The 15,607-nt window shown below is 43.3% G+C and overlaps 1 protein-coding gene across 7 annotated transcripts in view; it reads left to right on the top strand.

The window, feature by feature from the left end:
- LOC135703040 (furin-like protease 2) overlaps positions 1-15,607 on the top strand; it is a 1,186,720-nt gene that overhangs the window by 575,194 nt on the left and 595,919 nt on the right. For all 7 annotated transcript variants that reach the window (XM_065224146.1, XM_065224145.1, XM_065224144.1 and 4 more), the window contains one exon: positions 10,441-11,510. In XM_065224146.1, coding sequence (XP_065080218.1) covers positions 10,953-11,510 — 558 coding nt within the window. In that variant the 5' untranslated portion in view covers positions 10,441-10,952. The remainder of the gene's footprint in view (positions 1-10,440; positions 11,511-15,607) is intronic.

Here is a 15,607-nt window from a genome sequence, read left to right as displayed (position 1 = left end):
CAGTGGTGGCGGGGGGGGGGGGACACCCCTCACCATCCCTCTCCAAAGGGGGAGTTTGGTAAAGAGTGATGAAAAAACCGATTTGTACCTTCCTTAAAAGTTGTTCTAGCTCGCTTCTCTAATATCTATATACAATCTTCACACTGCCGTACTCTAACGGAACTATCAACTCTATGCTTTCATCTACTCCATCTATCGTATAAAAATTACCACTACAGTCTGTTATTTGAAATTAGAATCTTCAACTATTGTTAGGAAACTTATTATAGTTCCCTGTAACAGCTGAAAGACTTACCTGTAATACCTAAAATACTTACCTGCAACATGTGAAACCTGAAAACAAAATTTATATAATTGTACTTACCTTGCATTACATCTACCTTGAATTCGAACCAATAATATAAATACCGTGCGCATTAGTTTTCCTATATATTCAACCCTGCGCGCTAAACGAACATGCGATAAACGTCAAAAAATAAAATTCATTCCAAGAAAGTTCTCGAAGAGTAAACAACAAACGCTTTTTTTCATCGTCCGAAAGGTTTCGCTAGTCCGTTTTACCGTCGGTTTTCTTCACGGGAAGATTGTGTGTTGAAAGCAGAAAAGGGCTGCTTTAGCGTTCAAGACGTTTTCCAGTTGCCTTCGTCGTCGTCGCTACAGATTTTGGTGCCGAAACCCGGGATCATTTCCCGTTGCAGTGTCATTCGGAGGACTTTCACACGGAAAGGTAACCTCAACCACCACGTTGGTTGCTCAACAGCACTGGAATTCATCGAGCAGCAGTTCCTCCAGCAGGAAAATAAGCGTATCATCGTCGTCGTTTGAAACCGCTGTCGACACAACCCAGCAGCACAAATTGCAGTCCCTCGCACGTACAGCAGTAGCCGATTCGTTATTCCCAGCAGAGCGGTGGTCGCCCAGAGTGCAGTTGGGGTTAGGAGGACGCAAGGTGGTAATAAGAAGCCGTAACACCAGGTACTTGACTGTTTTTTTTTGGTGAAGGGTTTGGCAAATAAATATGACGCCCCCAAAGAAGACAAATAAATTAACAAAATTGAAAATTTTACACCGACGGCGAACCAACGTTCTGGGTTCTGCCAATTTGATCAAGGCTTTCAATGATGCTTACGATCCCACTAAGCAGGATCAAATTTCCGTTCGTATTAAAAGCCTTGATAATTTGTGGCGTGAATTTGAAGAGCTTCAGGATGAAATTGAAGTTCTGGAAGATGCGGAAGAAATATTTAGTGAAGAGCGACAAGAATTTCAAACTCTTTACTATGAGCTGAAGGCCTCGTTGCAAACTAAACTTCCCCCACAACCACCCACACCACCTCCACTTCCAGTGAGAGAAATCGGTCCCGTATCGACTCCAGTCTCGTCCAACATACGGCTTCCTGAAATTAAATTGAAGGAGTTCTCTGGGAATCTCGATGATTGGGTGTCATTTCGTGATCTCTACGTTTCGCTGATTCACTCCAATCAGCATCTCACGGCGGTCCAAAAATTGCATTACTTGCGTGCAACGCTTTCTGGAGAAGCGGCTCGTATAATTTCTTCGCTTGAGATTTCTGCTAACAATTATGCCGTAGCATGGAATCTATTAAAGGAACGTTTTGAAAACCCAGCATTGCTTATCAAACGTCATATGTCTGCCTTGCTTTCGATTCCGTCCCTGAAGAAAGAGTCTGCATCGGGGCTTGCAGAACTCGCCGACGAGTTTGACCGTCATGTGCAACTGCTGGATAAACTCGAAAACGCTGAGAACCACTGGAATTCGTTCCTGATTGAGCGGTTGAGCCAATGCCTAGATGTTGTTACACTCCGTGAGTGGGAAACTCATGTTTCCGAAGGAGACCGTGCTACATATCATGAGCTGCTCGAATTTATCCACAGGAGATCACGAATTATACAAACCCTTAAGCTCTCCCACCCGGCAAGCACCCAATCCGAGATCAAGCATGCTAGATCGCGATCTATCGTCGCCCACGTTGCTTCAGAAAATGTGCCAAAATGTTCATGCTGTAAAAATGCACATTTGTTATTCCAGTGCGAGCAGTTCAAAGCATTGTCGCCACACCAACGATTTGAACTCGTGAAGAAGCAAGGGCTGTGTATCAATTGCTTGAAGGGAACGCACCAAGCGAAGAATTGTTCCAGCGGGTCATGCAAAAGTTGCGCCAAGAAACATCACTCGTTGCTGCATTTGCCACCACTCTTGACATCATCTGACCTTCAGTCATCAGCAGCAAACCAACCATCTGCATCGACCAGTAAACCCGCTGCAACAAATTGGTCGCAATCCTGTCAACTATCGCATTTCGTACCTTCGCGAAGCTCACCGTCGGAAGAGCATTCGGTTGCCTCACCACCGGTTAAATCGTCGTCTCGTTCGAACCCGTCGCGCGATTTTTGCCTCCCCTCAACGTCGGGTACCTCCACCGGTCTCGCTACAGACATTCCTCCACCCACCTCATACTCAAGTGCAGAAGTGAAACCTAAAATACAGAAGACTACAGTACTACTCTCGACAGCAGTGATAAAAGTGAAAGATGCAGACAACAACTTTTCGTTCGCCAGAGCTCTACTGGATAGTGGTTCCCAGCCAAGTTTCGTATCCGAAGCACTTTGCCAAAAGCTTCGTTTGAAGCGTACGAAGCTGAATTCACCAGTAAGCGGGATCGGACAGTCAACTGTGAACGTACACTATGGAGTAACATTATGTCTGGCCTCTCGTTTCGAAAACTACACTGCTACTCTCGACTGCCTAGTTCTGCCGAAGCTCACCATCTCGTTACCTAGTCACCATATGGATGTATCACGTTGGAGAATTCCACGCCATCTTCCTCTTGCTGATCCACAATTCAATATCAGCCAAGGTGTGGACATTATTATCGGCGCTGAATTGTTCTTCGACCTGCTAGAACATCAGAACATCTCCCTCGCCACTGGATATCCATCCTTGCAAAAAACAGTATTGGGATACATCGTTTGTGGAAAATTACATCAATCATCTCCAGAAGTGCCAGAAGCGCAGGCCAGCCATATCTGCGTGGAGGATACACTCGACTCGCAGCTCGAACGCTTCTGGGAGATCGACAATTTTGATGATGGTAAAGCTCTCACGCCAGATGAACAGTACTGCGAAGAACATTTCCAGACTACCGTCGCTCGAGATGACACAGGCCGCTACGTCGTACGACTTCCACTGAGGGACGACAGGCTACCGTTGCTTGGGGATTCGTACACTCCCGCGCTCCGAAGGTTCCTGCAAATGGAGAAGAAGTTCGCCGCTGATCCTGATCTTCGTAGCAGCTACCAGCAGTTCATGGAAGAGTACGAGAGGTTGGGACACATGGAGTTGATTTCGCGCGCGCCGCGTAGCCCACAGTTTTTCTTGCCCCATCATGCCATCCAGCGCCCAGAGAGTACGACCACCAAAACACGAGTGGTATTCGATGGTTCCTGCCATGGATCTTTGCAGCTGTCGCTAAATGATGTTCTCTATGTCGGACCAACAGTGCAACCAACTTTACACTCTACCGTTGTCAACTTCCGTATGCCTCGATTTGCAGTAACGGCCGATGCGGAAAAAATGTTCCGACAGATATGGTTGCACCCAGACGATAGAAAGTTCCAGCTAGTCATTTTTAGAAAAAGTGCTTCGGATCCGATCAGCATATATCAGTTGAAAACTGTCACCTACGGTCTTGCAAGTTCGCCATTTCACGCCACGCGTGTTCTAAACCAGCTAGCCATCGATGAAGGAGAACGCTTTCCTCTGGCTGTACCAGTTATACGAAAGGGTGTCTACGTAGATGATGTCATAACCGGACACGATGACCTGGAGACCATGGGCGACACTTGCAAGCAGTTGATGGCTATGCTAAACACGGCCGGGTTCGTGCTTCGCAAATGGGCCTCGAATAGCACAACGATTCTCAACAATGTTCCGGAGGAGCTATGGGAGACATCCACTGAATTAGAGCTCGATCGATCGCCAGCAGTCAAAACTCTGGGCTTATTGTGGTTCCCGCAGCAAGACGTGTTCAAGTTCAAAGTCCCTGTGCTACCAGATCTTAACATCGTAACCAAGCGAATAGTGGTGTCGGAAATGTCTCAACTTTTCGACCCGCTTGGACTTCTCGGACCCGTGGTTCTAAACGCTAAAATGTTCGTACAAAATCTTTGGGCCGCACATTTGTCGTGGGATTCTGAGCTTTCCGCAGAATTGGAAACATGGTGGAAGAATTATCGTAGTGATATCTCCAAGCTCCAGTCACTCGAAGTTCCAAGACGCGTCCTTTGGAACACTCAACGCAAGTATACGCTACACTGCTTCTGCGATGCGTCGAAGAAAGGGTATGGATGTTGTGTTTACGTTGTTTCCCCAGATACACACGGAAATTTGCAGTCCGAATTGCTCACGGCGAAATCACGTGTCGCTCCTTTGCGTGGACATTCGATCCCACGTCTGGAGTTGTGTGCAGCTCTCCTCGGTAGTCAACTGGTCCACAATCTTCAAACAAATACTGACTTTACCGGACCAGTAGTATTTTGGAGTGACTCTACAATTGTCCTACACTGGATAAAATCCAAGTCAAACTCCTGGAAGATCTTCGTCTCCAATCGAGTCGCTGAAATTCAACGTCTTACGAAGGGTTCGCAGTGGAGACATGTATCGACTGAGGTCAACCCTGCTGATCGAATCTCTAGAGGGACGCTTGCAACCCAGATTCTTAACGACAAGTTGTGGTGGCATGGGCCAACATTTGTTACCTCCCCCGTCGAGCATTGGCCTCAGCATATAATTTCCTTGCCATCTACAGAAGAGCTGGAGGGAGAGATGTGTCCAGCAGTTTCACTGCATTCAGTCAACGTCGATTCAACCATATTCGACAGATTCTCCGAGTTGGCGAAACTAATACGAACTGCCGGATACTGTCTTCGATTCTACAACAATTGTAAACGTACGAAGCACGAACGAAACGTTTCTGATCTGGTGCCAGAAGAAACTAACGTTGCTCTGAAAACATTGATTCGCCTCGCCCAGCTCCAAGAATTTCCCACGGAAGTTCGCCTGTACGGAAAAATACAAACCGGAAACATCCAAATGTCGTCAAAGTCACCGCTCAAGAACCTGAACATAACCATGGACGACTTTGGGCTTCTTCGTATTGACGGGCGTCTGAGAAACTTGGATGCACCGTTTGACACTCGCCACCCCATACTGCTTCCAGCTGATCACCGATTAAGCTGGATGATCATGAGGTCCATTCACTTGCAAACACTCCATGGAGGTCCTTCACTATTACTCGCTACGATTCGGCAAAGGTTTTGGCCACTCCGGGGTCGAGACTTGGCTCGCAAGGTTGTACGGATGTGCGTAACCTGCTTTCGTTGTAGACCTACATTAACAAACCAAATCATGGCACCTTTACCATCCGTTCGCTTGAAGCCAGCCCGAGCCTTTACTTATTCTGGGATGGATTACTGTGGGCCGTTTTTCGTCCGTCCATTGAGTGGGAGAGGAGCGTCGGTCAAAATGTACGTCGGTTTATTCGTATGTATGGTGGTGAAGGCCGTGCACCTCGAGGTCGTCGCTGATTTGTCGTCCGCCGCGTGCATAAACGCCGTTAAACGATTTGTCGCGCGTCGTGGTCGAGTCCTCGAGTTGCACTGCGATAACGCGACCGCATTCGTCGGGGCGGACCGCGAGTTACGATCGTTGCGCCAACAGTTCCTGCAACAATTCCATGACAAGCAATGGGGCGATTACTGCGCAGGAGCTGGCATCAACTTTCGGTTCATTCCTGCACGTTCTCCTCATTTTGGAGGGATATGGGAAGCTGGAATAAAGTCCTTTAAGTATCATTTTCGCCGTATTATGGGACAAAACTCTTTCTCGGTGGACCAGTTTCTCACTGTCGTAACGCAAATTGAGTCTATACTAAACTCTCGACCTCTTGCTCCCGTTTCTGACTCTCCTGAAGACTTAACTGCACTAACACCAGGACACTTCTTGATTGGGGAGCCTCTGCTATCAATCCCCGAACCAGACCTGAGCGATTTGTCCCCTAATCGACTCACCCGTTTGCAGGATATGAAACGCTCGATCCAGCATCTGTGGCGTTGCTGGTCACGTGACTATGTGAGTCAGTTACATCAGCGTAGCAAGTGGAAACGCCCTTCCATGGATATCCAGAAGGGTCAACTAGTACTGTTGAAGCGTGACAATTGCCCTCCGTTGCAATGGCCACTTGGACGGATCGTCGACACTTTCGCTGGAAAAGATGGAAGAGTTCGCGTGGTGGTGGTTAAAACTGCCACTGGTCAATACAAACGGGCAGTTACCGAAGTAGCAGTTCTTCCGATCGAGCCTGACAGTGCAAACGAGAAGGATGACTCGGATCTGGTGGAAATCGCTCCAGCAACATCATCGTCAACCAACGACATAGGTTGAAACGGACGGTTTCAACGGGGGCGGCATGTTAGGAAACTTATTATAGTTCCCTGTAACAGCTGAAAGACTTACCTGTAATACCTAAAATACTTACCTGCAACATGTGAAACCTGAAAACAAAATTTATATAATTGTACTTACCTTGCATTACATCTACCTTGAATTCGAACCAATAATATAAATACCGTGCGCATTAGTTTTCCTATATATTCAACCCTGCGCGCTAAACGAACATGCGATAAACGTCAAAAAATAAAATTCATTCCAAGAAAGTTCTCGAAGAGTAAACAACAAACGCTTTTTTTCATCGTCCGAAAGGTTTCGCTAGTCCGTTTTACCGTCGGTTTTCTTCACGGGAAGATTGTGTGTTGAAAGCAGAAAAGGGCTGCTTTAGCGTTCAAGACGTTTTCCAGTTGCCTTCGTCGTCGTCGCTACAACTATGTAAATCATTAGATGTTATAATGATATTTTGTACTTCTTAGATACAAGACGAAGTTGAAAGGCAAGCGTTTGACACCAACCTGTTAAATTCGCTTTCAGATAGTCACAATCAGCGATTTTACGACTCGTGAATGCTCACTCTGAGTGAACGCTCACGAATCATAAAAACGCTGATTGTGTCACTCTGGAAGCTAAATTGACCAGTTCCATGTGTCAAACACATACTTTGCAGCCGCTTCTTTTAACTTACACGTTCAAAATATCATAATAACATCTAACGATTTTATGGCAGTGTTCACTCGGCTGTCGACAAAAGCAGACCACTCTCAATGTGTGTCACGCGATCGTCTGTTTACTCGACAGCAACCATTGTTTGGTCCTCCTCATTGTTCTTCATCAGCAGTTCTTTCAGTCTCTGCACCCCGTTGGCGAATCTGCTAAACAATGAAACCACTGGAAGTGGCTCCCATTCTGGTGGAGGATGCTTATTGGGTAGCGGAAGATAAATTGTTTATTGTGATGTACTTTTTGACTATACTTTTAAGATGTATTGTATAGTGAACAAGGATCCTCGGCTCTGTAAAGTTAATTCGATTGAGACTTATCAAATAAATTAATAAACACAAAATCTAACGATTTTATAATTCCGAAAAACATTTTTTTATAGCAAGTGAGTGGAAGCAACCCTGATGCCAAGCACTAAGTCCACATTTCTCGATACAAAGAATGTCGAATCTGCCAAAGAATGTCGAATCTTGTGGAATTTTCCATCCCGTAGTATCGATGGAAATCCTGTTCTCAGCAGAAGCCTGAAACTCTCGATCGCACCGCACTGCTCGGATTTGCTGTTACTTTGGTTGCTGATTCTCCAATACTAACGACGGAAATGTCCACCGTTTCTCGCGGTACCTTCAAACTTTGACTCAACCGTTCAGTCAAAAAGTTGCTCTCCGATCCAGAATGCAGCAGAGATCGAGCTGGATATTGGTTGCCGTGGTCATCTTCGATGATAAGAATCGCTGTTGCCAACAGTGCTTGCGACGAGTAACTATTGGATGAGGTAGCAGTTGTAACATTTGTAGCTGCGCGTTGGCAACTTGGGAGATTGTGGATGTAGCATCTCCAAGTGGATGATTGGAAGATTCATTTCTAGCGGTTCTCGAAGTGGCAGCACCCTTAGCGTCGTCCTTTTCTGGCTTAAAGCAGTCTAGCGTATGATGACGTCCCTTACCTGGTGACCTTGTTTCAGGCAATTCTGACACAGACCATGAGCACGTATCGGATGACGTCATTCGCTGAAAAACCTGGCATTGAAACAGGAGGTGATCTGCTGAACAACTAACGCAACCCTTCCGAGATTCCTGGACTGTGTTGAAGTTTGTCTTCACGATCGGCAACCGTTCCTTCACTGACGATGATTATGACGCTAGTTTTTTACCATCCCTTGAAGTCTGCATTCCGGGGTGGCAATGATTCAAGATCTCCTATACGACGCTGGTGAAATTTTGTCAAATCCTTGAGCGTTTCCTGATCCTTGCTTGCGAGACTTTTTCCTACCTCGTCTAGTCACATGATCCAATCGCGAAATGAGAAGATATACCAATCAAGAGATCCCTGTAGTCCACAGGTTGAATGATATGGTCTTATGTTTATATGTTGCACGTTTTTCTTATAATAATAGCTGCTATTGCGCGTGTGTGAATTCTGAAAGTAGCATGCAACGATGTCCGCGTAATAACATTTACACGAAATGAAAAAAAAATGCAGAATTAACTACAATTGGATGTGTCACGTAATTTGTGAACATACCCTAGTTCACATCGATCGTGGAAACGTACTGGATGTCGGAATCATAATTCAGCAAAATTCAGGGCTCAGCGTTGCAGTCGACTTGCCGAGTGAACTGAAATTCCTTTTTGATCCGAAAATCGATAACAATGGCTTGTGATCTGTGTCTGCAGAACAAATCTTCCCAGTAGCATCAAAATAGGTTGGTGGTTGAACATTACGTCACAGACAAACAGACGTAGCACATTGAATACTTCTCATTGTAAAACATCGTTGCTAAAACATTACCGCCATCTGTTGAGTACACTGTGATGAGTAGTACACTGAACAGATGGCGATAGTGTGTAAACGTCAAACGCAAGGGAATTTACTATGCGCGCCACAGGTGGCAGTACTACCAACTGAGATACTTTCAAATTGACCGTTAAATGCTTGTTAGATGAACAGCTTATGAGTGTTATGTCTGTTTGTCTGTGATTAGGTGTTTCATACTGCTTCTGATCGCAAGTCGATCCCATTTGCATTTTTGCCAAAACTGAGTTTTTCAATGAACCACTTCCACTCGATGAACTCAATAACTTTGTACTGAATTTTTTTGAAAACCAACCAAACAGGTTGCTCTGTAAGAAGCACGTAAAACACGTTTGCTTGCTCGGCTTGCTGATTTGCACTATGGGACGGACTTGCCATGAGCGGCAGTAGCTCAATGAACACAATTTGGATGAACAAAAGCTGAAGTTAAAGAGGTCAAATTGTCTTAAATTGAGCACCTATTTTCACATGTAAATCCGAGTTCATGCTTGTCTTTATTCTGCTTTGACCAGTTTGTGATTTACATTTTGATGGTACCTTCTTAGGTACTTTCACGAATACAGCGAGGGAACGATTCCTTTCAGACGCAACCACCGCCGAGGACTAGAGTGACAAACGCACCCGCACACAGTTCCACTCCGGAAAGTGTGTTTCCCTCCGAACTACCATAATTCGTTTCGACGGAATGGCGTTCCCAGAAGAAGAAAGAATGCTCAGATATTATTTCGGTCACTGCTCTGGGTAAGACAGAAAAAAAAAGTTCGAGTGCTGAAGGGGGAACCTACCTGCCTGACAATAAATCTGTCACAGCCACATTCTATTGCACCATACCTTACTTGGTTCGTTGCCCGAGGACACTCAAGGTTGTAAATCCTACCGCAAGCAGAGGTATGGCACCGAAATGAACCTCTACTCTGGCAAGTTATGAGGTCAGTCTGGCTGGCACTAATTGAGTTCGGGTGCGATACGATTTTTACGAGGTGACATTTACCCTACTAGGAATTGTAGCTTTAGATAGGTGGGATTTTGCCGTTTCAATCCGTGTTTGAAAGGCGGTGCACTTACCTGGCATCATTTCAGGTTTTATTTGAATAATACACAATGTTTGGCAGCGCCCACCAATTACTGCCATTCCATTTATTATTGTTGAATGCCACTTGTACTGTTATTCCATTTTTATTCTTTCTGTAAGGAGCAACCGGTGCTCTTCCCAGCCACACCTTCTCCTCCTGATCATTTGTAGTCTAGTGGATTCTGGTGGAATCGATGTCCGCGGTTGCGGAATGTCTTCGTAAGAACCAAAGTCGTGAGTAAGGGATGGGTTCCTGCGCACGAACAAGCCCCCCTCCCCAGATAAGCGAAAATGATTTACAGTCATGCAAGCAAAGCATCATAATGATAATGTTTTTCTCTTTCTCTCCTCCTTCCCATTGCAGAAGCCCCATTCTCGGAACAACAGCACGCAACCGGTAGTAGCGCGTCCTTCTGCCGCCCATCATCAGTCGTCGCCGTCGTCGTGTTTGCGTGCATTGAATTCGTAATACCCCCTCCTGAATTCGAAGAAAAGCCCACCCACAAGAAAAAGGAAAAAAATGTTCTTCGGTTGCTACTGAGCTAAAAAAAAATAAAAGGCGGTAGAGAGCTGAAATTCGCGCGCGCACGCTTCGTGGTTTATTCGTGGTTTGGGTGGGAAATTGAAATAATTAATTTACCGTGATTCAAGTGTGAGAAGTGGTGCAGGAAAAATTGATTCCATTCAGTAGCATTTCCGGTAGGCGGTGTCCGTGTCCCTGATCTTAACTGGCTGAGTGTTTGCGCGAGTGAATAGTAAAGTCGAAGTTTATGAGCGCGATAGCGAGTGTTGAAACGTTACCACCATCGCCGCCGTCACGATCCATCGTCATATCCACGACCGCCGAGGGCAACAGGAGCACCGTGCCCAGCTAATATGGTCGTAAGTGATTCCGCTCCCGAGCAACGGGCGGAAGTAGCGGGCTACCAGCTGAAGAAGAAGAAGAATACGACGCACTGTCACCGGCATCATCTTCCTGGAGAGGAATGCCTCCACCAGCGACGGTATCACATTTCCGGCATGGCACTGTTGCTGTGCTCGGCATCGCTGCTGCTGCTGTTGGCGCAGTCGATACCCACCGGTTTCGGTGTCCTGATGCTGGACCCGAGCCTGAACGGAACCGACCACCCCGCGTTGAAGTCGTTAGCGAATTTAATTTCAACAAATGATGTTGATTATGTTAATGCAAATAATGATGATAATGTGTCCAATAATTATAATGTTAGCACCGATGCTATAATTAATAGTGCAACCGGTAGTGACAGCATTTTCGGCGCGATTGCCAGTGCGAATGGCCAAGGGCGTCGCCCCAGCAGCGGCGGTCGAAACCGACCGATACCGATCTACCTGAACGAGTTTGCCGTGTACATCCCGAGTGGGCCGACGGTCGCCGACATCATCGCCGATAAATATGGGTTCAACAATTTGGGACAGGTAAGGCATGAAATTAATTTGCAGGGATTTACTATAATGGGGAACGGTTGCTCTTTTTTGAGCCGCAAATTATCGTTCGTGACAGAGAGGTGGACAGTGTCAAGTGCAGTAGAAGGTACCGGAAGTGAGTTATTTCCTATTAATTCCGGTATTAATAGAAGCGAACAGGCTCGTGGCAATTGTCATGGTAAAAAATGGGTACCATTAGCACTATGACAGAGCCATAATGGGCAGAGATGGCACATGTTGTTGATGATGTATATATGCTACTGTTGACACACAACTAAGTTAACTCGTTAGATCTTATCCGAACCGGAATTATTTCCAGATTTGATATATAAGCTGAAACTTGTCCAGCAACCCAGTGCCATGTAAAATTCCTTTAGGTAGGGCTTTGTTCAAGACGCCAGAAAAAGCATAACAATCATGAGGTGCACAATTATGCACCTGATTTTGAGAAATGCTGCAGAACATTTTAGCGGAAAATCCATTCAATCCATTCTCGATAGCTTCTGAGAAATTCCTAAAAAATATGTTCATAGTTCTTTAAAATTTTTAGGAGTTCTCTGAGATTCCAGGAATTTCTTAAATATTCCCAAAACGTTCATGGTGTTGTCCTCAATTCATCGAAATTTACGTTCACGGATCATAAAACTTGTCCGAAAGTCTGGACGTCCCTGAAGTTATTGTGACAGCCTTAAGATCTCTGAGCTTCCTTGATCTTTCTTCCTGGAGGGTATTGGAACTTCATTAAAGTTTCCACAATTTTCTTAAAGTTCTCTGAACTTTACTGACGTTTTCAAGACTTTGCTTAAGCTCTCCGGATATCCTTGAAGCTGATGGAGCCGCCATGAAGTTATCGAAGTTACCCTGAAGTGCTCGAAATGATGCAGAAATTTCCTTCCCAAGTAACATTTTAAGTTTTATGAAATACTACAAAGCAACTATAAAACAACATTCATAAAACCCTGGTCAAGGCTATTTTGTCTAGTTGGGCCACCCTGGAGAAAGTTCTGAAGGGTGTATTCTCGAAGCTCTTCAAGATTGATTTGCTGCAAAAGGTTGTATGAAGAACGCATTGAGAACCATTTGAGAGCTACAATAAAAGCTATTTAGCAACAATAAAAACCCTTTCCGAGCCTTTCCCCTAGCCGCATGCTGAATCCACTAGGAAAGCATCAATCAAGATAGAAAAGGATTTATGAATCCGATCTTATCAAAATTAGTAAAATAGAAACTGATGGTATAAAAATCTTGTTGAATATCCAAATTTATTACAATATTTCTGATTAAGTGGCCTAGTTTTAAGTGCCATATTAAATTTAATGTGAAATGTACGTTAAAACATCGAAAAAATTAAGTCCATTCTCGTAAAACGTCGATTTAACTAATTATTTAACATCGAAAAAAAAAAAATAATATATTCTTCAGATCGAGCTTGGCCGAGATTTTTTTAAATTATTTTCGCATTTAAATGTTTGCTTATTGCTAAATTTTCCAAAATATAGTTATATCTAAGGAAATATTGATTGAAAATCGAAGATTGTACAAAACCAAGCAAACAAATCGCAACATGGCGGTGGCATAAAAGTTGATTTTCATGGGACATATGTGAAAAAGTTGTTTTGCTTTCAAGAATTCTTTAATAAATTAATAAGGTTTTAAAATGGCTTTTATGAAGAAAACTTGCAGGCTGAATTCTATTTATCTAAAGCCATTTTGCTTGATCCTAACCCGTTCAGATTTATGGCAGCATTTATGGAGGCAAAGTTGCCTGCAAAAAGTTAAACGTCAAAGTTTGTTTATCTTTCGATAGTTGCGCTGTGAGATCCAGGATTCTTCCAGGTGGCTTTCTGCCGACGGATTGGGAGCAGTTACTCAGATAGTTTACGATACTGTTTTACGACATTTCGCATTTCGAACAGCTGGAAGCGCAATCGTTCCCGAAAAAGATCCCCTTCTTCCGTCCGGATGGTTACAGAAGTGCACCATCCAACGATGCAGGGATGTACGCTTGAATGAAATTTTCGAAGAGTTGATTCTTTTGTCGAATAAAATCGCTGCTATGGATCGGAAACCAGCTAATCTCCGCTAACTAACAGTTTCAGTGGTTTGCTGTCGGTTGTTATTTCGATTGTCATCTATTCGCAAGATCTGGAGAAGGCTGGTATGTTTTTAAACTTTCGACATTGTTTTATGAATTTGAGGGCCACGCTCACTTTACTCTTCTCCGCCAGATGGTCAGTCGTTGATGGTGTGCTGGTTCTTTAAAAAAAGCAAATTTTGCTGAAATCGACTTGAATTTTTCCTCCTACTTCGTCTATCCTTCGAGATTTCCTTGTCATAAATTTGGCATTTATTAACTATGACGAACCATCTTTTAAGCTCAATTTGTAAACAATTTGGGGAGTTAATGATGCACTTTAAAAAGCCTAAAAAGCAACAATAAATGCTTTTTGCTCTAATGCAAAACCTAATGGTTTTATGATTGCATTTATAATGATAGAACACGTTTATAAAGTATTTCATCAATATATTAATAAGAAATTGCTAATGACGTTTATGCTTGAATTACAGAACAGTTTTAAGGAGGGATTGATAACTGTTTAAATTTATTTATAAAACAAGACAGTTTTTGACTTTCTTGCCAGACTATAAAAGGTTTTTAAAACAGCAAAAAGCTAAATTACTAAGCAGGAATGTTTTACACTTTGAAATGCTATATTGAAACAAAATGGATTGTTCATTGCCGTTATAAAACCATCATAAATCAGAGTGGATGCAAAATGGTTGCTTAATTGCTACTTGGGTTATTATCCCGCAGTCGATTCATGAAACTTCTTCAAAATCCTCGGTATTTCCTTTCATTCCTCATAACTTTATTCTGAAGTTCTCACTACTCTTATGATGATGTTACTGGAATTGCATTGAAATTAATTAAACTACCCTAAATACCTCTAATCTTCACCAAGGTTTTTGTAGTATCGGGATTTTTTTTTCTAATTTCTATTAAGCTTCCGAAATTTTTCTTGTTCTCTAAACCTCCCGATGTTCTCTAGAATGTCATTCATTTTTGGAACTTTTTGATTTTCATGACAATGATGAAAATGCCCTGAATTCTCATAACTGCCATAGCTTCCCTTAAGATCGTTAAAGTTAACTGAAGGTTTTGCAACTGAAGCTCCTTAAGTTTGCTGAATTTAATGGACCTGCTCTGAAGCTCTTTGATCTTCACTGAAGTTCTCGAAACATTCCAGAAATCTATGGAACTTCCCTGAAGCTATCGGAACCTACCACAAAGATCTTAAAACTTCCAGGTTGTTTTGAAAGTTTTTAATGTTTTCTGAACTTCCTTTTTAAATTCTTGGAATACCCACAAAATTCTCAGACCTTCCTGAAGGTAAAATGTGAGAACTTGAGTTAATCAAAAAAACATAAAGTTAGCAAAGTTTTCCTACTGCTCTTGGAACTTCTTCAAAGTTCCAGCAATTTATCTGACTTTCGTAGAACTCTAAACTTGGATGAATGTTTCTGGGCTTTGTTCTTGGAAAATTTGAAAAATTTCTGCAATTATTATGAAGTTTCTGGAATTTGCCTCAAGTTACACAATTTTCCGGATGTTCTTTTAACTGTCATGTCATTCTCAGAACTAATCCGAAGCTTTCTGAACTTTCTCAAAGATTTTTGAACTTAACTGAAGTTTTATGAAGTTTTCTGAAGTTTCCGGAAAGTCTTGTTAAGTTCCAGAAATTTCCTTGAAGTTTCGTGAAGTTCTCTGATCTGCATCTAAGTTCACAAAAAATTCCAAAAGTTCATAGATCTGAACTGAAGTTCTTGGAGCCTACCCATAAAAATCTTCAATCTTTCCCAAAGATCTGTCAAACTGCCCTAAGTATCTTTAAGCTTCCTGACGTTTTCTAAATTTGAATTATCGATTTTTTTTTCTTAAGTTCACTAAACTTCCCTGATACTCTCAATTATTTTTGAAACTTCTACGTTCCCAAATATTCCTGAGTTCATTGAGGAGGTTCTCAGAATTTGTCTGGAGCCCGCGGAACTTCCCTAAAATTCCCACAATTTTCCTGATAATCATGGTC

Source organism: Ochlerotatus camptorhynchus, unplaced genomic scaffold, assembly GCF_037179485.1.
Source record: "Ochlerotatus camptorhynchus isolate MF236.1 unplaced genomic scaffold, CSIRO-AGI_Acam_v1.1 ptg000207l, whole genome shotgun sequence".
Taxonomy (NCBI): Eukaryota; Metazoa; Arthropoda; class Insecta; order Diptera; family Culicidae; genus Ochlerotatus; species Ochlerotatus camptorhynchus.
Note: the sequence above shows the minus strand (reverse complement) of the source record. Positions and strands in the feature narration are given on the sequence as shown.